The 22,726-nt window shown below is 42.0% G+C and overlaps 1 protein-coding gene across 1 annotated transcript; it reads left to right on the plus strand.

Moving 5' to 3' along the window:
• The first annotated feature begins 101 nt into the window (after positions 1 to 101).
• LOC140876487 (pentatricopeptide repeat-containing protein At2g13600-like) lies at positions 102 to 1,968 on the plus strand. The gene has a single exon (XM_073280469.1). It carries the CDS (start codon positions 192 to 194, stop codon positions 1,644 to 1,646), a length of 1,455 nt encoding a protein of 484 aa, XP_073136570.1. The 5' UTR covers positions 102 to 191; the 3' UTR covers positions 1,647 to 1,968.
• Positions 1,969 to 22,726: the final 20,758 nt, after the last annotated feature.

A 22,726-nucleotide genomic window follows, 5' to 3' on the forward strand; every position in this document is an offset into this window, starting at 1 on the left:
TTCCCAATATATTTTTTTTAATCTGTGTGAAAATTCAAAGAAGACATTATATATGAGACGGAGAGAGTATTATATTGTAACTTAAATTTTAAAACCCCATGCGCACTCGGCCTGCAATTTACCCGGCAACTTATATCATTAACCATAAGATCAAAGACCAAGTGCGCAACAGAAATGTAAATGATGCGCGTATGTTGTTTGACCAGTACTCTCACTGGACAACCACCGTCTCATGGAACTCATTAATCAATGGCTATGTCAAAGCCCATCGACTTAAGGAAGCAGCTTACTTGTTCGATGAAATGCCCCAAAGAGATGTTGTCTCATGGAACATCATGCTTTCTGGATTTCGTGATTCAAGAAATCCATTAAATGCGTATCATTATTTTCTCCAGATGATCAGACATCGCAATACCCCAAATGAGCTCACTCTCGCGGTACTTTTCAGCGCATTCTTGGGAACTGAATTTGACATTCTAATCCCTCAGTTACATTGTCTTGCAATCTGTTTCGGACTTGATCTTAATATTTACCTTGGGTCTGCCTTAATGAGGGGATATATTGGTTTACGAGACCTTGACGGTTTCGCTAGAGTGTTTGATGAGATCTTGCTGAAAGATGTGGCACCATGGAACGTACTAATTTTGGGTTATATGGAATTTGGAATGACAAATGCTGCTCGTTGCGCTTTTGACTCGATGCCCTCTAAAAATGCTTATTCTTGGAGTATTTTGATTAATGGTTATATGAAGAATAAACAAATTGATGAAGCGAAGGCAATGTTTGAGAGCCAAAGAGAGAAGGATGTGGTCTCATGGACTACAATGGTGAGGGGGTGTGTCCAGTCCAATAAGTTTTCAGACGCTCTGGATCTGTTCTATTTGATGATGAAATCAGGTGTTCGTCCCAATCATTTTACGTTTTCAAGTACGCTTGATGCTTGTGCTGGCTGTTCTTCTCTTGTTTTGGGCAATCAAGTTCATGCATGTATCTTGAAGTTTGGTATTCCTCTTGATGTGGTTTTGTCTACATCCCTTGTCGACATGTACGGGAAATGTGGGGATATCCATGCAGCATTCTGTGTATTCCGGTCAATGTCCATAAAAAATTTGGTGTCGTGGAATTCAATCATTGGTGGGTGTGCTAGGCATGGGCTAGCAGAGATGGCGCTGGTGGAGTTTGAGGGGATGTTGAAGAGTGGAGTGATGCCTGATGAAATTTCATTTGTCAATGTCCTGTCAGCATGTGTTCATGGAGGGCTGGTTAAAGAAGGTGAAGAACTTTTCTACTCCATGGGAGCAGAGTATGGTATGGAAGCAGAGATGGAACATTATGCATGCATGGTGGACTTGTTTGGTAGGGCAGGTGAGTTAGAAAAGGCTGAGAAGTTGATAAAAGGGATGCCCTTTGAGCCCGATGTGGTAGTTTGGGGCGCGTTGCTTGGGGCCTGTGGCCTACATTCCTGTGCGGAGCTAGGTGAGACTGCAGCAGACAGAATTTTTGAGCTGGAACAAGATCATCCTGCTGTGTATTCAATGCTGTCCAAGATACGTCATGAAAATGGGATTTGTGGTGGTGTTATTTCCCTGGAGAAGATCATGCAAAAATGGCGTGCTAGAAAACAAAAGGCTGGAAGTTGGATTTGATCTCTATCCCCTCTTATATTAGAAGGGATTCGTCTTATATAAAACTACATGGGAAGTAAAACTCCCAGTGTAGCAATCATATTACAGACAACTAAAACGAGAAAGTCTGTCATCATGATCACAACTTTCCTCAAATGTTTCTTTGGGAAGAGCCATGTTTCTGCATATGAGCATTTAGCTGCTGTTGTCAAAGGGAAGACACAAGTGAAGTCTGGCTAGTTTTAATGGTATACTTTTAAGGCTACGTTTGGTTCGAACGATGAGATTATTGAATGATTAGTAAATAAATGATTAAAAAAATGATAGATAAGGATGTGTAATATGTGATGATAAAACCTTGTTGGTATATTTGTTGGAAAAAACTTGAATATGACAGAAGAAAACAGGAAAAAAATTCAACAGTTGAGGCTCGTGTTGAATACGATTTCCTTAAGAAGATTTTGCCCCGCTCTTGGTGCTTACGGTGTTTGGCAATCTTCTCCCAAGATACAACAACTTCTACTTGTGAATATAGCACTATATATCATAAGTTCTTACAACCAGAAATGATATGAACTCTCTTTTGTAAAAAGAAGAAGAAACAAAATATGTGAAGAATGCATTTGAAAATCTGAGAATCTGATTATATATATCAAAATGATGTTTGATTCTCATATTTATATTGTTTATATGTAAAGACAAAACTTTTCACTCATGTGGTATGCCTTTTGGTAAAAATAACTGACTAAAGTCACCAAAAAAAGTCAAAAATATCAAAAAATTCGAAAAAATGATGCGCAAATTTTCGTGTGGACAGAAGCACCGGTGCAGGGATGCAATATATTGTGCCCTTGCGCCACCCTTGCTTGCCCAGGCAGCATGACTAGTGCAGGGGCGCTATTTTCAGCGCCTCAGCGCACCTGCACTTCAATAATTTTTTTTTTCGAGCTTCTCAATCTTTTTTTCTTTTCCGAACTTTTCATTGTTTAATTTTAATTCATTAAGCACAATCAAGATTTCCAACAATCCCCCACATGAATGAAATTAATGCATGAATGCACATGATGTCAAAGAGAGTTCACACGAAAATTCAGTGCATCAAGAGAGGTAACTTGTGGTTTTGAACCTTCCGTAATAGAATACTATCGGATTTACTAGGCCACGAAGTGAACATGATGTCTTGAACTTCTTGGCGGTTTGTGTAAACCCAGACAATAGTACCTACACAATGACTTTTCTTCATTTCTATTCGTTTTTTGGTTGTGTCCGTTTTGGCCATGGAACACATCTTGCCTTCATAAGTGTTTCATTGAGGCTGCCCGTCCTCACACTTACATAGGTGGTCTCCTATGAAGAGTATCCTACAGTACTTCGCTTTTTTCAGGCAAGGAACCATTAAAAGTTCAAACTTAACTTCACTACACGTGTAGGCTACAACACTCTTAGTCCTAGGAATGAGTTGAAAAAAAAATAAAAAAATTCCAGAGTGTTTACTCAAGTTCTCATAATTTAGTTGTCCCATTGAACCAAGATTTTGGCATCTCCAATCAACAAGGTTGGGTTACCACTATGAGAGCTTTATGTTGTAGACTTTAAGCCCATTTCTCTTGACAAGATGTACATTTGATCTCTATTCAATGCTTTTGTAAGCGGGTCCACTAAATTATCTTTTGATTTGACGTAATCAATTGTGATAACTCTATTTGAGATCAATTGTCGTACGGTATTGTGTCTTCGACGAATATGTCGAGACTTACCATTATACATAGCATTATGTGCCCTTGCAATTGCCGATTGACTGTCACAATGTATCATAATTGCAGGCACTGGCTTTGACCAACAAGGAATATCCTCCAGAAAATTCCTAAGCCATTCTGCTTCTTCTGCGGCTTTATCAAGTGCTATGAATTCAGATTCCATTGTTGATCTAGCGATCGCAAGTTTGTTTGGAAGACCTCCAAGAGACTGCGCCACCACCAATACTAAAAACATAGCCACTTGTGGATTTAGAGTCTTTGGTGTCAGAAATCCAATTTGAATCGCTGTATCCTTCAAGCACCGCAGGATATCTTGTGTAATGCAATCCATACTCCAGATTGTGTCTTAAATATCTAAGCACCCTTGTCAAAGCTATCCAATGAACCTCATTTGGATTACTTGTGAATCGACTCAACTTGTTTACTGCACAAACAATATCAGGTCGAGTACAATTCGTGATATACATGAGGCTTCCAATAATTCTAGAGTATTCCAATTGAGAAATCGGTTCTCCATGATTCTTATTCAAGTGAACGCTCATATCAAGAGGCGTCTTTACAGGGGAACAATCATAAGCATTAAATTTTTTCAAGACGGTCTCAACATAATGAGATTGAGACATGACTATCGCCTCAGAAGTCCTAGAGATTTTAATCCCTAGTATTACATTGGCAATGCCCAAATCCTTCATATCAAAATGTTTCGTTAAAATTTATTTGTTGTTTTTATCACGTCATGATTACTTCCCATTATAAGCATGTCATCAACATAAAGACATACTATGACATAAGAGTCTCTTGTGCCTTTTATGTAGACACACTTGTCACACTCGTTTATTTTAAATCCATTTGACAACATTGTAGTATCAAATTTGTGATGTCATTGTTTAGGAGATTGCTTCAGCCCATATAAGGATTTAACCAGTCGACACACTTTCTTTTCTTGACCTCGAACAACAAATCCTTTGGGTTGATCTATATAGATCTCTTCTTCCAACTCACAATTCAAGAATGATGTCTTGATATCCATCTGATGTATCTCAAGGTTATGCAATGACGCGATTGCAATGAGTACACGAATGGAGGTTATTCTTGAGACTTGTGAATAGGGGTGGGGAAAAATACCAAAATACCGGAAAATCGTACCGAAAAAATTATCGAAATTACCGAAAAAATCGATATACCAAAAATTTCGGTACGGTGATATACCGAAATTTTTGGTATCGGTATTGGTATGATAAATTTTTGTTTCGGGATACCTGTCACGCCCCGGGCCCAGGCCTGCACCTGCGCGACTGCACACAATGGGCGCCTATAGCAACTACTTCGTATTCGTCCTCGCTTTACGAAAATGATTAACTCAAGTTGCTATAGAAGTCCATTGTAGCCCATTTTAAATCTATTTTAAACCTTTCATTTTTCCCATGTGGGACAGGGGCCTCACAATCACCCCTCCTTCAGAACGCGATGTCCTCATCGCGACCTGACCTCTCGATCCACCAGCACCGGGAATCTACAGGTGGCTCCTACGGGTTCAAGAGGTGGCTCCCGTCATGTAGCACTTTGCCCCGCAGGTTCAAGAGGTGGCTCCCACGCACGTAGCACTTTGTCCCGTATAACACTTATTTCCCGGGGTCTGCCGGCTGGTGACCGTCTCTGATACAATTATGTCACGCCCCGGGCCTAGGCCCGCGCCTGCGCAACTACACACAATGGGTGCCTATAGCAACAACTTCGTATTCGTTCTCGCTTTACGAAAATGATTAACCCAATTTGCTATAGAAGTTCATTGTAGCTCATTTTAAATCTATTTTAAACCTTTCATTTTTCCCATGTGGGACAGGGGCCTCACAATACCGGTTTATACCGAAATACCAAAAAATAATTTTTTTTAAAAATATATATATGAAAATTTTCGATATACCGATTTTTTTGCCGGTATACCGAATTTTTTTCGGTATACCGACAATTTTTCGGTATACCGAATTTTTTTTTAATTCGGTATCGGTACACGGTATAGATTTTAGTCATACCGAAAGTTCGGTATACCAAAAATTCGGTATACGGTACGGTATCGATATGGAAAAATTCCATACCGATTTTTTCGGTACGGTATACGGTATCCGATTTTCGGTACGGTATATCGTACCGACCCACCCCTACTGGTGAATAGGTATCGAAAAAATCAAGACCTTATTTTTGTCTATATCCTTTAGCCACCAATCTAGCCTTGTATTTTTCGACTGTTCCATCGACTTTGTACTATCTTTTTAGGACCCATTTACATCCCAACGTCTTGGTTCCTGATGGAAGATCCACCAATCCCAAGTGTGATTATGCAAAATGGACTGCATTTCCGTATTGATGGCTTATTTCCAATATGGAGCCTCAGGGCTAGACAACGCATCTTGTAAAGTTTTTGGTTCATTTTCCAGAATGTAAGTAAGAAAATCTAGTCCAAAAGACTTCACGGTTCTAGCTCTTTTACTAAAACTAGGATCATTATTTTCAGAATTGTCTGTCTGTTGACTAGGCAATTCTTCTTGAGTAATGTTTTTACTTGCCAAATCAATTAGACATTTATTAGTATTCGGTTCATCTCCTTGAGAATAACCTTCATTTGACATTTTTTTTGTTTTTTGACTATTTGTGTCATATTCTCTCTTTTTGCAGGGAAATACGCTTTCAAATAATACTGCATTTCTGGACTCAATAGTCATCCCATTGGTCATTCCAGAAATTTCAGATTTGTGCACTATAAATCTATAAACACTACTATTAAGTGCATATCCAATGAATATGCAGTCGACCGTCTTTGGTCCTATTCTCACTTGCTTTGGCTTTGTTATTTCAACCTTTGCCAAGCACCCCCACACTTTGATGTATTTTTAGGAAGGTTTGTGGCTTTTCGACAATTCATATGGTGATTTATCATTTTTCTTGTGGGAAATCTTGTTTAGTATGTGATTGGCCGACAATATTGCTTCCCCCCACAAGTTTTGAGGTAAGCCTGAACTTATCAACATCGCGTTCATCATTTCTTTTAGAGTTCAATTTTTTCATTCGGCAATCCCATTAGATTGAGGCAAATATGGAGCAGTAGTTTGATGTATAATACCCAAGGATGAGCAAAACTCATCAAATGGAGCTCTATATTCTCCTTCTCTATCGCTGCGAATACTTTTTATTTGCTTACCAAGTTGATTTTCAACTTCGGTTCTGTAAGTTTTGAACGCATCAAGTGCTTCATCTTTACCTCTCAAAAGATATACATAACAGTACCTTGTGCAATCGTCGATGAACATTATGTAGTATTTCTTTCCTCCTCTTGTTTGCACAAACTTTAAATCCCCAATGTCGAAGTGAATCAATTCAAGAGGAGTCATAAATCTTTGAATAGAATGGAAAGGCGCTTTGGTCAGTTTTGCTTCAACACATATTTCGCATTTATGTGTTGGATCAATTTTGTACTTTGGCAATAATTTCAAATTCATTAAACGTCGCAGAGTATTAAAATTTACGTGTCCTAAACGAACATGCCATAAATCAGAACACTCAACCAAGTAAATAGAATTACCAACTTTATTGCCATCAATCTTGCGGTGAACCGCGATTACATTTAACTTGAAGAGGCTCTCATCGAGATACCCCTTTCCAACAAAATGATCATTCTTGATCAGTACAAACTTATTCGATTAAAAAACCAGCCTAAATCTATGTTTCACTAGTGATGACCCCGACACCATATTCTGAAAGAGTGGGTGCCCAGTGAGCCAACTTGTGGCTAAGGGCTTTGATGACTCTTTGTATAAACAATCTTTTGTTTAATATAATTTACACTTTTATTAATGGCAATGAATTTATCTTTCTACATATTGTTATATTGTGATATAATATTGTTGTTTTGATAAAGACCTTGAATATACTATAGTGTATGTAAGATGTGGTAGTACATGGGGATGTCTATCATGAAACACATCTTATAGTCACTGTATATTCTAAATGGTTCCTAGTCGATTGAGCCGTCCGTTAATAAGGATAAGGATCGCTCGAGTTTGAGACTAGCATTTGCGATGCAGATTACCACGTTTCATTGGTAAGGAACATAGAGATGTTCGAAGCATGCAAATGGATATTCATACGATGAATGATCGAACTACCCTATCCGGACTTTCCAAGTGGTTATCACTTATCGAGTGGATAAAGTCCGCGGTTTTGGTTGTACACCATTAGTCCTTACTACTTGAAACATCATTGAGACTCTATATGCTAGTACTGTGCTTTGACTCGTTTACCGACTCTATTGGGGTCATCAGGTGTCGGAATTGGGTACAGTTACAACACATATAGGAGTCGATGCTTTGTTGTCAAGGATTCACCACATACTTGCGAGTGTGGATATCCTATGCGATCTGAGGAGATATTAGTGTGATGAATCTCTGGCCAGAGTACATGATGTGTTTTAAGAAATGGTTTCTTAGTAGCACATGCGATGTCACTATTTGATCTTCAAGATGTATTGCATAGTTATCGAATCTCGAACGACTCTCGATTTACCAATGGTTGTTGATTCGATCGGGATATATGGATGAAGGGACCGTACTGTACGCTAACCAAAATCTATTGGTTCTTGTAGGCACTATCAGTGATACCTAGGGAATCATGGGGCGATGTTGCTAGGCGCTCTTACCATGATTCGATGGGCAAGTCGGAAATTGTTGTTCCGAGTCACAAGGAGTTGTGAGCCCACGGCTAGCTGTATCCCTGAACCATTGAGGGTCACACAGAGTAATGTATTTTTAATCCCCGTTGAGATAGTTAAATTTAAAGAGTTAAATTTAATGAACAAAGAAGTGGGACTTCTTATTTAAGAGTAGAGGAGTAAGATTTCCTAAAATGACATAGGGATGGACATTTTTGGAAATCACTGAATTCGGATTCAGAAAAATTTATCTTGACTTTAAAAGATGCAGAAATGGTTTCTGTGCACATTGGTGAAATTGGTTTATCAATCTGAGTCACGATGAATTTTATATTAATTTCTGAACATGCGGGCTTTGCTTGTCAGGCTTGAACTTATGACTAATGGGCCCTAAGCTGTTAGCAGCCCACATTATAAATAAGTTATTGCAGTACAAAAATTACACAACAGAGGTCAATATTTTTGAAAACCCTAGCTGTTTTTCCTACTGTGGCCGCCGCCCCCTCCCCTCTGCTCGGGAAAAATCCAGCCTGTGAATTTTGAATTACAGTCTGGTTTAACGGATCAAATTCGTTAATTCTCTTCGTAGAAACTTCTGATAGATTTTCTAGTGCAATCTATCAGAGGGATTAAATTTCTGTTCGTGGACCTGATTGAAGAACAGTTCGTCCATCAGTTCCAGGGATATACAACAAGAGCAGAGCAATCTGTTGGTGTCCATAATCTCGATTCGAGATTGGAGGTAAAAATTTATAATTGTTATTTAATTTTTACACACACAATTTAATCGTAAAAGTTTTGATACCCATTATGGAATCGTTCCATATAAAATTTTTAAACTTCCGCTGCACCGGGTATCAATTCTGATTGATCTGATCGCCGTTCTCCAACAGTGGTATCAGAGCCAGGTTGCTCAGATCAAGCGATTAAATTAATCGATTGTACAAAAATTTTTTTAAGCCTCGGTTTTTGAAACAAAATAAATTTTTAAAATAATTTTTTTTTTCCGGGCAAAACCCGGGCAGCGATTGGATCGCTGCCCGGGGGGGGGGGGGGTGGGGCAGCGAGGGTCGCTGCCCTAGGGGCAGCCGGGCTGCCCGGCCCGAGCCCCTTTGGGGCGCGGGCAGCCCGAGAGCGTCCCGGGCGGCCCGCGAAAAATTAATTTTTTATTTTTAAATTAAAATTTTAATATGTTAAAATTCTATTTTTGGTCCGATCGAAAATTGTTTTTGATTGGTCCATGAGGCATCGGATCGAATTGTTCGAGTCCAAAAATTTTAAAATTGATTTTTGGATAAATTTGAATTTTTGTAAAATTTATAGATTTTATCCGTTAAATCAGATTTTATGAAATTAATTATTTTTGGTACAATTGATGATAAGATATGATCTTATGGAAATATTGAATAAAATATGATTTTATGTATAAAACTGGATTTTATATGTAAAATATGATTTTATTTGATAAAAAGATAAAATATGATTTTGTATGTAAAATAAGATTTTATATATGGAATATGATTTTATCCTTTTAATTTAAATTGCCATTGTATGTTATCCAATAAATTAATTTTGAATTAAATGTTATTGGATAAGGATGATCGATTGCCATGACCAATTTTGTAGGTGTATGTTAGGAATTTACATTTGTTTTTATTGTTGTTGGATTTATTAATGGGCCTGGTTTATGGCCCAATATGAATTGTCATATGTAATAAAAGTGGGCCTGGTTTATGGCCCGTTCCCACCCCTTAAAATGTATCCCCTACTTGTCATGGTTATTTATTGTAAATACATTAGACTTAGTGGGAGATGAAGATTTGAAGACGGAGGTGGGCCCAACAGACAATAAAGACTGAAGAAATGTAAATTGGAAGCTCAATGTAATAAGATTGCATTGCATACCTGCATATTACCTAGGATTGGACTTAGACTCGTGATTGGCAACCACGGGTCGATTAGAAATGGAATCGATCATCCTATATAATATATGATATTATAGTTATATGCATGTTTTAGACAAAATTGTATGAATCCGGCAAGCATACAAATTTTTAAAATGATGAGACAAATTTTCAAAATTAAAATCCCTCATTTTAAATATGATTTAAAATTGATATCAAGATAAATAAAGGAAATTTAAAATTGTTTAAATGTTCCTACCTTCCATCAACGATCAATGTATGAGATGCTACCCGCGGATACGGTCCGGCTCATATTATTGGGGGGGCCCGTTCGTCGGAAAGCTGTACATTGGATCGATACATGTTGTAAGTTGGGTGGAACTCCCATGGGATCGGCTCATATTATTGGGGGATCCACATGACGACCGTCCATCACAACTTAATATTGATGGGTCATCTTGACATGTCACAATAAATGGCGTCATATTATTGGGCCCTTATTGGACATGAGGTAAAAACGTGGAGGTTGCTTTGGAAGCAATTGGGCTCTACCTTTTGAAAATTATGGTTGACTGATATTATTCGGGACCATAGTTTGTCAATTGGACTCCATGTTCTCACTAAGGAAAACAGTTTCCCGTTTTCACTAGAGCGTAGTGAAATCGTTAAAATAGTGGGAGTGAGATTCATAAAATAAATTTTGCCTATTTTATGTCTTAGTAAATTAATTAAACAATCACTGATTATTGTCTGTTTCTTTTCAGTATTTCATAAAGATGAATTCGCGTAATCCACTATTCTCTATCCTCGAACAAAATAAATTGACTGGCGCAAACTATACGGAATGGTTCCGTAAGTTGAAGATTGTCTTGACTTCGGAGAAGATGCTCTACGTGTTAGAAAAATCTCCTCCGAAGGAAGCACCAGCTGACATAAGTCCGGAAGAGTTGGCCAAACTTGATACATGGTGGGACCATGATATCAAGGCCAAATGCTATATCCAAGCCTCGATGTCTGATGAACTCCAGAGGCGATTTTAGGATACCGTGAATGCTGCTGACATTCACGTACAACTCAAGGAACTTTTTGGGGCTCAATCGAGAGCTGAAAGGTTTGCTACTGTAAAAGAGCTAATGACGTGTTGCATGCGTGAAGGGACTTCGGTCCGTGATCATGGGGTACGAGTGATTTGGCTCATACAGAAGTTGGTAACGCTTGATTTGGTGTTGGAGCATGAACTCGACGTGGACTTATTACTTCTATCTCTTCCTTCTTCGTTTGACGGATTTGTGGTGAATTTCAATATCAACAAGATAGAGGCCTCCCTTGAAGAGATGGTCAATATGCTTGTAACATATGAATCCACTTTAAAGAAGGATAAACCGGCTTTCTTGGTGGGCTCCTCTTCTTCTGCTAAGAAGGGGCCAAGTACAAAGGGTAAGAAACGTTCTGCCCCACCCAAGAAAACCGAACCCGAGAAGAAGTACAAGACAAAGGCTTCAAACATGGAAAAGTCCAAGGATGTTTGCCATTACTGCAAGAAGCCCGGTCATTGGAAACGTAACTGCAAGGAATATCTAGAGCAGTTGCGAACTGCGAAGGGTATGTTCTATATTGAAATAAATGTTTCACTTAATACTACTTCTTGGGTATTGGATACCGGATGTGGATCTCACATTTGCAATGATTTGCAGGTGATGACAAGAAGTCGCAGGCTTAGAATGGGTGAGACCCAGCTGAGGCTCGGAAATGGTTCTAGAGTTGAAGCTAAAGCTGTGGGAGATGTTTATTTAATTTTGCAGAACGATTTTAAGTTACTTTTGAGAGATGTTTTATTTGTTCCAGATTTGATTAAAAACATTATTTCTGTTTCTATGCTTGATAGAGATGGTTATTCTTGCAATTTTGTGAATGAGATTTGCAATATTTACAAGAATGAATGTTTGATTGGAAATGGACAACTTGAAAACGATCTATATAACTTAAAATTAAAAGACGTTCCAATAAATTATGTTGATAAACCGGTAACAACGAACAAAAGGAAAATCGATAGTCAAAACCCGTCAAACCTTTGGCATGCTAGGCTAGGTCATATTTTCTCAAGGAGGATGAACAAGATAGTGGGAGAGGGCATGTTTGATATGTCTGATATTAACTCTCTACCTACTTGTGAGTCCTGCCTGAAAGGAAAAATGACTAAATCTCCTTTTAAGGGGAAACCTGAGCGTAGTCAAAATCTATTGGATTTGATCCATACAGATGTTTGTGGTCCATTTAGAATTGGTACTCAATATGGCCACACCTACTTCATTACCTTTACTGATGATTATTCAAGGTATGGGTATTTATATTTAATGAAATATAAGTCTGAAGCATTTGAAAAGTTCAAAGAATTCAAGGCTGAAGTAGAAAACAAGCTAGGTAAAAGTATTAAAGCACTTCGATCGGATCGAGGTGGAGAATACTTGAGTACCGAGTTTTTGGACTATCTGAAAGAGAATGAGATTCTCTCTCAGTGGACTCCTCCTATGACACCTCAGCTGAATGGTGTATCGGAGCGTCGTAATCGAACTTTGTTGGACATGGTTCGATCCATGATGAGCTTCACTGAGCTTCCACCTTCGTTTTGGGGCTATGCGCTTGAAACGGCGGTATTGTTGTTGAACAACGTCCACACTAAAGCAGTGGATAAAAAACCATACGTGTAGTAGCCCGTAACCAAAATCAGTAATTGAGGGATTAATCATAATTACTTGGGTAGAGTTCGGAAGCTCCGAAGGTGAGTTCGGAAGCTCCGATCAGGATCGGAAGCTCCGAACAGGATCGGAAGCTCCGATCGATATTACGTCAGGCATGACGTGTGGCAAGATCGGAAGCTCCGATCAGGACCGGAAGCTCCGATCACCCCTATCCGGAATCAACAAGTGATATTTTGACACGTGGCAGATCAGGATCTTCGAAAGCTCCGATGGCAGGATCGGACGTTCCGATCGAGGTTCGGATGTTCCGATCAAGGATCGGAAGTTCCGATCGTTGTCTATAAATAGAAGGCCGAGACTTCACTTTCATTTGCCAATTCCGAGTTCTCCTTTCCTTTCTAGTCCTTTTGGAGCTGTTTTAGTCTTCTTAGGCTTGGTTCGGAGGTCAGCGAGACGTTCGGTAGTCGTAGCGGAGTTGTGCCCAAGTTCTGGAGGCATCGACATCAAAGGGCTAACGACGGATGAAGGTATAGCTTTTGCTTCCTATAAATATTTAGGAGTATGCAATAGCTTAGTTAAGGCTTTTAGAGCACTTTAATGATAGTAGTATCATTTGGCAGTGTAGAGCAGACTATAGGCGTGGACCTAGAGTTGGTAGAGCTTGCACTGTTTTGAGGTACGAAAGTACTGTTCGAGATATCCTGACTGAGTATGCATGTATTATGTGACTGCATGATTTATATGTCATGATATTATGCTGCATTCATTTGCATCTTGCTGTATCTCTTTCGAGATGTCTGTTAGTAGGGTTGTACCCTATCCTGTCAGTGGATGGACTTCCATCGATTTGGGTCCGGCGTATCCACGATTATCTCGGTATGGGAGCCACCTCCTGAAGCGACGGCACAACGTGCTACATACCAGGGCCCGGTCTGTCTCTGTTATCTAATCCTTGACCTCGAGTCTATAGGGAGTTCACTTTGCATGCATGTATACTCATACTCTCGCACTGAGCATTTTATGCTCACGTCTCGTACTCTGTATTTTTTTGGACACCCTATTCCATGGGGCAGGTTTGCGATTGGACGAGGAGGGTGGATCCAGGAGGGGCTAGTCAGTGGTTGGCCAGCTGGAGCTTCGTTTAGGTTTTATTACTGTTGTTTTGGGTTTATACAGCTATTCGATTTGGTTGTATATTATTGGATAAATTACAGATTCCTTTACTTGGGATTGTATAATGTTTATGGTTTCCGCAGTTTTATTTTGATATCTGTTTAATTAAGTTAATTGCATGCCTAAGTTCTGTTTAGTAGGTGATCCGGGTAAGGGTCACTACATTTATGGTATCAGAGCATGCAAAAGAATTCTTGGGATTTAGTCTTATCTTGAGGTATTTTTGTAGATGGCAAATCATGACGACCGGAGTTCTCATGGCAGTGTTGGTGGGCGTTGGGGAGATGCCGATCGGGAGCCTCGTCAAGAACGGCATCATCGTCATCATGACGACGAGCGTTTCACTGTGCGTCGATTCTTAGCTATGGGTCCTAAGCCCTTAGTTGGAGGTGAGTCTCCGGAGGATGCGGAGAACTGGTTAGACCGCATGGAGATGACTTTTCAGACTTTCCAATGCACCGAGGAGCAGAAGGTGGAGACCCTTGGCTATCTTCTAGATGGGCATGCGCGCAGGTGGTGGAGGTTTACTTCTGCACCTTTTTGTTGCGGCGAGAGGAGTGGCCACCTGGGCCGAGTTCCGCACAGCTTTCCAAAAGCGGTATTTTCCTCCTGCACTCCGTCAGTCAAAGGCAGGCAAGCTACTGAGTCTGCGACAGGGAGCCATGTCTATCGATGAGTATCAGCAGAGGTTCTTCGATCTGCTATCCTATTGCCTCGAGATTGCTGATAGCTCAGATATGAAGTATAATCTGTTCCTTCAGGGCCTTAACCCTGAGATCCATGACCATGTGGCGGTTGGCGACGACATGTCCTATGAGGGTTTGGTGAGCCGTTGTCACCAGGCGGAGGACAGCATTCGGCGGAACAAGTCTTTCCCTCAGTCGAGGCCTGCTAGTTCTTTGGGTCCTCGTGCCCAAACTTTCAAGAAGTCTGGATCTTCTTCTTCCTCTGGTTCTGGAGGTGTTGTCCATTACGGTAAGAAGGACAAGTGTGATCACTGTGGGAAGAACCATCCATCCGACAAGTGCCATAGAGCTTCTGGAGCTTGTTTCCGTTGTGGAGAGACTAGTCATATCCGGAGGGATTGTCCACTGTTTGGGGGAGGCGGTTCTGGTTCAGGTTCAGGATCGGGTTCTCAGGCCACCGTACAGCAGAGGTCGCAGGGACAGTCTGCTGGGAGTTCTCATTTGAGGCCACGAGCTTCTGGCCAGGTGTTTGCCCTGAGACATGATCAGGCTGTGGAGGAGAATGAGAAAGTCATCGCAGGTACATTTCTGATTTATGGTATACCTGCTCTTGTACTTATTGACACTGGTGCATCTTATTCCTTCATTTCTACACGTTTTGTTAAGAGGCATAAATTATCATGCATTGCACTAGATAAGCGTCTAGTGATGGGTTGCCCTTTAGAGTTCGAAGGGAACATTCTGTTAGCGAATCTCATGGTCCTGGCGATGGACGACTTTGATTGCATTCTGGGAATAGATATGTTGACTACCTATCGAGCTTCAGTGGACTGCTATCAGAGATTAGTACGCTTTCATCCAGAGGGGAGTGAGAGTTGGTTTTTCTATGGTGAGGGAGCGCGACCCCCGATGCCTTTGGTATCAGCTTTGAGAGCCTGTCGAGCTCTAGAGTCTGGCGGGGAAGGCTACCTTATCTATGCAGTTGATTTGTCCGCTGAGAGTATTGGGATAGAGAGCATTCCTGTTGTGGATGAATTTCCAGATGTATTTCCTGATAAGATTCCGGGTTTTCCTCCTGCTAGGAAAGTCGAGTTTGGCATAGAGTTCATGCCGGGTACTTCGCCTATTTCTAGAGCACCGTATCGTCTGGCTCCGTCAGAGATGCGTGAGTTGAAGAATCAGCTACAGGATCTTTTGGACAAGGGGTACATTCGTCCTAGTGTATCTCCTTGGGGAGCTCCTGTTCTCTTTGTGAAGAAGAAGGATGGGTCGATGCGGCTGTGCATTGACTATCGGCAGCTGAATCGAGTCACTGTGAAGAACAAGTATCCGTTGCCTCGTATTGATGACTTGTTTGACCAGCTGCAGGGTACGTCAGTTTACTCCAAGATTGACTTGAGATCTGGGTATCATCAGTTGAGAGTCCGTGATCAGGACGTAGCCAAGACTGCATTCCGTACTCGCTATGGGCATTACGAGTTCCTAGTAATGCCATTTGGTTTGACTAATGCGCCGGCTATATTCATGGATTTGATGAACCGTGTCTTCAGGGAGTACTTGGACAAGTTTGTCGTGGTCTTCATTGACGACATCTTGGTGTATTCACGTAATACGGAAGAGCATGTTTCTCACTTGCGGTTGGTACTGCAGACTCTTCGAGATGAGCAGTTGTACGCTAAGCTGAGTAAGTGTGAGTTCTGGATGGATAGAGTGGTCTTTCATGGCCATATCATATCCAGGGAGGGGATTTCTGTTGATCCAAGCAAGATTGAAGCGGTACTTAATTGGTCGCGTTCGACGACAGTTGCTGAGATCCGTAGTTTTCTGGGTCTAGCAGGGTATTATCGTCGCTTCATTCTGAACTTCTCTCAGTTAGCTCGACCGTTGACGCAACTTACCCGCAAGGGTGTGGATTTTGAGTGGTCCTCCGAGTGTGAGGAGAATTTTCGTGAGCTTCGACGGCGGTTGACTTCTGCGCCGGTGTTGGCATTACCGTCAGGATCTGGAGGGTATGTAGTTTACACGGACGCTTCTCTTCAGGGGTTAGGCTGTGTCCTGACTCAGAATGGGCATGTGATCGCATACGCTTCTAGACAGCTGAAGCTTCACGAGGACAACTACCCAGTCCATGATTTGGAATTGGCAGCCATTGTGTTCGCTTTGAAGATCTGGCGTCATTATCTGTATGGCGAGAAATTTGAGATCTTCACCGACCATAAGAGTCTCAAGTATTTGTTCACTCAGGTGGAGTTGAACATGAGGCAGAGACGTTGGATGGACTTGCTTAAAGACTATGATTGCGAGATTAAGTACCATCCGGGAGCTGCTAATCTCACCGCTGATGCTTTGAGTTGCAAGGTGCGACTATATGCACTTCAGATTTGTTCGATGTCTAGTGCGATCAGTGACTGTTGTACTTCAGGTTATACCTTCAAGCATAAGAAAGGTATGCAGAGTATCCAGATGTTTGCGATATTATCTGAGCCAGCCTTGCGCGGATCCGAGATGCTCAGATGTCTGATTCGAAGACCCAGTGTTTAGCTCGTCTAGCTAACGAGGGTAGCTCGTCTGGATTTCATTATCAGTCAGATGGTTTTCTGTGTTTGTCTGGTAGGCTTGTGATTCCACAGGATGAAGAGTTGCGAGAGGAGATTTTGTCTCAGACACATCGCACTAAGTTGAGCATTCATCCTGGGAGCAACAAGATGTACAAGGATCTACGTACTCGTTTCTGGTGGAAGGGAATGAAACGCAGTGTTTATCAGTTTGTTTCGAGATGTTTGGTGTGTCAACAGGTCAAGGCAGAGCACCGAAGACCTGGAGGATTGCTTCACAGTCTGCCTATTCCTGAATGGAAATGGGAGTTTATCACAATGGACTTTGTGACCCATTTGCCGGTATCCCCGAGGAACTGTGATGCTATCTGGGTTGTGGTGGACCGACTCACCAAGTCAGCGCATTTCATTGCCTATAGCCGAGAGTACTCTGTGGATCGCATGACACGGATGTACATTCAGGAGATCGTCCGACTTCATGGAGTGCCTGTGAGCATTGTCAGCGATCGGGACCCCAGGTTTACTTCTAGATTCTGGGGGAGTGTTCAGCGTGCTATGGGTACTACTCTCAGTTTGAGTACAGCCTATCATACGGAGACTGATGGTCAGTCAGAGCGCACTATCCGTATGTTAGAGGATATGCTTAGAGCGTGCGTCATGGATTTTGGTTCAGCCTGGCAGGATCATTTGCCGTTGATCGAGTTCGCTTACAACAACAGCTATCACACTAGTATTGGGATGGCACCTTTTGAGGCGTTGTATGGGCGACGTTGTCGTACTCCACTCTTCTGGGAAGAAGTGGAGGAGAGACAGGCTGAGGGACCGGAGTTTATCCAGCAGGCGATAGATATTGTTGATCAAATCAAGAAACGGATTAAGACTGCACAGGATCGTCAGGCCAGCTATGCTAATATCAAGCGTAGGCCTTTGCAGTTCGAGGTCGGGGAGAAAGTGTTTCTGAGAGTGTCACCTTTCCGCAAGATTCTCAGATTTGGCCTTAAGGGCAAGTTGTCTCCCAGATTTATCGGTCCGTTTGAGATCTTGGAGAGCGTTGGCGATTTGGCTTATCGACTAGCTTTGCCACCGCATCTATCCAGTATTCACGACGTGTTCCACGTATCTCTGTTGCGACGGTATGTGGCGGATGAATCTCATATTCTGAAGCGGTCTGAGGTTCAGGTAGACAAGGATTTGACTTATGTTGAGAAACCTCTTCGTATCCTGGATTATAAAGACAAGGTTTTACGGAACAAAGTCATTCCTTTGGTTTTAGTTCAGTGGCAGCACCGAGGCACTGAGGAAGCTACTTGGGAGCTTGAGGACAGGATGCGTAAAGACCATCCTGAGTTGTTTTGATTTCATTCTTTAATTTGTATTCAGTTGCAAACTCTGTAAACGTTTGATTTGAATAAAGAATGTTTCTGATTTCTGTATTTGCATTCGGTACTTAAGATCTGATTTCGAGGACGAAATATCTTAAGTGGGGGAGAATGTAGTAGCCCGTAACCAAAATCAGTAATTGAGGGATTAATCATAATTACTTGGGCAGAGTTCGGAAGCTCCGAAGGTGAGTTCGGAAGCTCCGATCAGGATCGGAAGCTCCGATCGATATTACGTCAGGCATGACGTGTGGCAAGATCGGAAGCTCCGATCAGGACCGGAAGCTCCGATCACCCCTATCCGGAATCAACAAGTGATATTTTGACACGTGGCAGATCAGGATCTTCGAAAGCTCCGATGGCAGATTCGGACGTTCCGATCGTTGTCTATAAATAGAAGGCCGAGACTTCACTTTCATTTACCAATTCCGAGTTCTCCTTTCCTTTCTAGTACTTTTGGAGCTGTTTTAGTCTTCTTAGGCTTGGTCCGGAGGTCGGCGAGACGTTCGGTAGTCGTAGCGGAGTTGTGCCCAAGTTCTGGAGGCATCGACATCAAAGGGCTAACGACGGATGAAGGTATAGCTTTTGCTTCCTATAAATATTTAGGAGTATGCAATAGCTTAGTTAAGGCTTTTAGAGCACTTTAATGATAGTAGTATCATTTGGCAGTGTAGAGCAGACTATAGGCGTGGACCTAGAGTTGGTAGAGCTTGCACTGTTTTGAGGTACGGAAGTACTGTTCGAGATATCCTGACTGAGTATGCATGTATTATGTGACTGCATGATTTATATGCCATGATATTATGCTGCATTCATTTGCATCTTGCTGTATCTCTTTCGAGATGTCTGTTAGTAGGGTTGTACCCTATCCTGTCAGTGGATGGACTTCCATCGATTTGGGTCCGGCGTATCCACGGTTATCTCGGTATGGGAGCCACCTCCTGAAGCGACGGCACAGCGTGCTACATACCAGAGCCCGGTCTGTCTCTGTTATCTGATCCTTGACCTCGAGTCTATAGGGAGTTCACTTTGCATGCATGTATACTCATACTCTCGCACAGAGCGTTTTATGCTCACGTCTCGTACTCTGTATTTTACTGGACACCCTATTCCATGGGGCAGGTTTGCGATTAGACGAGGAGGGTGGTCCTGTTCTATTCGTTCGGAAGAAGGATGGTTCTATGCGGCTCTGTATCGACTACCGTCAATTGAATGAGACTACAGTTAAGAACAGGTATCCTTTACCCCGAATAGATGACTTGTTCGATCAACTGCAGGGTTCTTCTGTCTACTCTAAGATTGATCTGAGGTCAGGCTACCATCAGCTGAGAGTGCGAGAGGAAGATGTTCCTAAGACCGCATTCAGAACGAGGTATGGTCACTTTGAGTTTATAGTCATGCCGTTCGGTTTGACTAACGCTCCAGCTGTTTTTATGGGTTTGATGAACCGTATCTTTCAGCGTTATTTAGATGAGTTCGTCATTATCTTCATCGATGATATTCTTATCTACTCGAAGAACCGTACTGACCATGCAGAGTACTTGAGAATCGTCTTGCAGATTTTACGAGTTGAGCAGTTGTTTGCCAAGCTATCGAAATGCAAATTCTGGTTAGATCAAGTTGTCTTTCTCGGTCATATTATTTCTGAAGATGGGATTTCTGTCGATCCCAGCAAAATCGAAGCGGTTATGAATTGGCCTAGACCGACATCAGTACCTGAGATCCGAAGCTTCATGGGTTTAGCTGGTTATTACCGTCGTTTCATCGAGGGTTTCTCGTCTATTGCCAAGCCTATTACCCAGCTGACTCAGAAGAATGCGCCTTTTGTCTGGACTTCAGATTGTGAGGCTAGCTTTGTTGATCTGAAGAGGAGACTGACCAGTGCTCCAATTCTTTCTATTCCGAAGGGTACTGGAGGTTTCACAGTGTATTGTGATGCTTCTAACCGAGGTTTGGGTTGTGTTCTTATGCAGCATAAGCATGTGATAGCGTATGCATCGAGGCAGCTGAAACCGCACGAGACTCGTTATCCTGTTCATGATCTTGAACTTGCAGCAATTGTATTTGCTTTGAAGATCTGGCATCACTATCTTTATGGTGAGTCTTTCGAGATCTTTTCTGATCATAAGAGTCTTAAGTACTTGTTTTCACAGGCAGAGCTGAATATGAGACAGAGAAGATGGTTAGATCTGTTGAAGGATTTCGACTGTGAGATCAAGTATTATCCAGGGAAGTCGAATGCAGTTGCAGATGCCTTGAGCCGAAAGCTTTGTTCTCTATCTCTTTCAACTATCGGTGTTTCTCAGTTGGTCGATGATTGTTGCACTTCTGGTTTAGAGTTTGAAACAGATAGGGAGACTATCAGAGTGTTTGCTATTCAAGCCGAGCCGAAGTTGTTTGTTGCAATCAGAGAAGCACAGAAGTCTAAGCCGAGCATTCAGGTTTCGGTAGAGAAAGTCAGAACTGGGCATCAGTCAGAATTCCAGGTTAGAGATGACGTTTTGTTTGTGAATAACCGTATTGTTGTGCCTGATATTTCGGAGTTGAGACAGCGTATTCTCTGAGAGGCTCATTGCAGTCGGTTTAGCGTTCATCCTGGAGGTCGTAAGATGTACAACGATCTGAAGAGTCAGTTCTGGTGGAAGAGAATGAAGGACGATGTTGCGAGATTTGTATCTCGGTGTTTGAACTGTCAGCAAGTGAAAGCAGAGCGGAAGCGACCAGGTGGTCTTTTGCACAGCCTATCTGTTCCTGAATGGAAATGGGATCACATTTCTATGGATTTTGTCACGAAGCTACCACGATCCGTTCGAGGATGCGATGCTATTTGGGTAGTGATCGACCGATTGACGAAGTCTGCGTGTTTTATTCCGTACAGGATGACGTATCGTCATGATCAGATGGCTGAGTTATATGTTAGCAATGTTGTGAGATTGCATGGTGTGCCGAAGTCGATCGTTTCAGACAGAGATCCTAGATTCACTTCTCACTTCTGGCACAATCTTCAGGGGGCACTTGGTACTCGATTGCATCTGAGTACAGCTTATCATCCTCAGACAGATGGACAGTCAGAGCGGACTATCCAGACGTTGGAGGATATGCTGCGAGCGGTAGTGCTAGACTTTGGCACTAGTTGGCAGGATTCTTTGCCTCTTGTCGAGTTTTCTTACAACAACAGCTTCCAAGCGAGTATCGGTATGGCGCCTTTTGAGGCTTTGTATGGTAGAAAGTGCCGATCTCCGTTGTTTTGGGATGAATTGTCCGAGTCACCAGAATTGGGACCGGAGATGCTTAGAGATATGGCAGAGCAGGTTAAGATCATTCAGACCAGAATGAAGTCAGCTCAAGATAGACAGGCGAAGTATGCGAATGTCAGATGTCGACCTCTGAGTTTTGAGCAGGGAGACCGTGTATTCCTTAAGATTTCTCCGTTCAGAGGCACCGTCAGATTCGGTAAGAGAGGAAAGTTATCTCCGAGATTCATCGGTCCGTACGAGATTCTCGAGAAGATAGGCGATCTTGCCTACAGACTTGCACTTCCTCCGTCTTTATCTGGTATTCACGACGTTTTTCACGTCTCTATGCTGCGAAAGTATCAACCAGATATTTCTCATATCCTTCAGCCTGACGAAGCCGAGTTAGACGAGACCCTGAGCTATTTTGAGCGACCGATTCAGATCCTTGATCGGAAAGAAAAGCAACTCAGAACCAAGTTGATTCCATTGGTGAAAGTGCAGTGGAGCCATCACGGCGTTGAGGAAGCGACTTGGGAGACAGAGTCTGACATGAGACAGCGTTTTCCAGAGCTATTCGGATGACGTGAGTTCTTCTTACTGTCTTTTGATTCTTTATTCTATCATTGAGTTGTGGTTCTCGTTGATTTCGAGGACGAAATCTCTTCTTAGTGGGGGAGAATTGTAACGCCCCGTTTTTATCTTAAATGAGTTTATTTGAGTTAATCGGAGATTGCAGAGTTCACGAGCCGACTTGATTTTGATCAGGGTCCTTTTTGCAAATTTTGGAATTTCAGGGACTAAAACGTAAATTTGGAGTTTAATATATTATCTACACTTAGAATTCATTTGACTTGGTCTCTTTTCCTTCCTCTCCTTCCCTTCCATCGGCTAGACTCCATTGAAGACGCCTCTTGGAGCTTTTGAGCTTTCAAAATCCAGTCCGAGCTCGATCCGTCCGTTAGAAATTAATTCTGAAGGCAGATTATCGATCACTGCAGTGAGAGCTCTGT

This window comes from Henckelia pumila, chromosome 1 (assembly GCF_033568475.1).
Source record: "Henckelia pumila isolate YLH828 chromosome 1, ASM3356847v2, whole genome shotgun sequence".
Classification (NCBI taxonomy): domain Eukaryota; kingdom Viridiplantae; phylum Streptophyta; class Magnoliopsida; order Lamiales; family Gesneriaceae; genus Henckelia; species Henckelia pumila.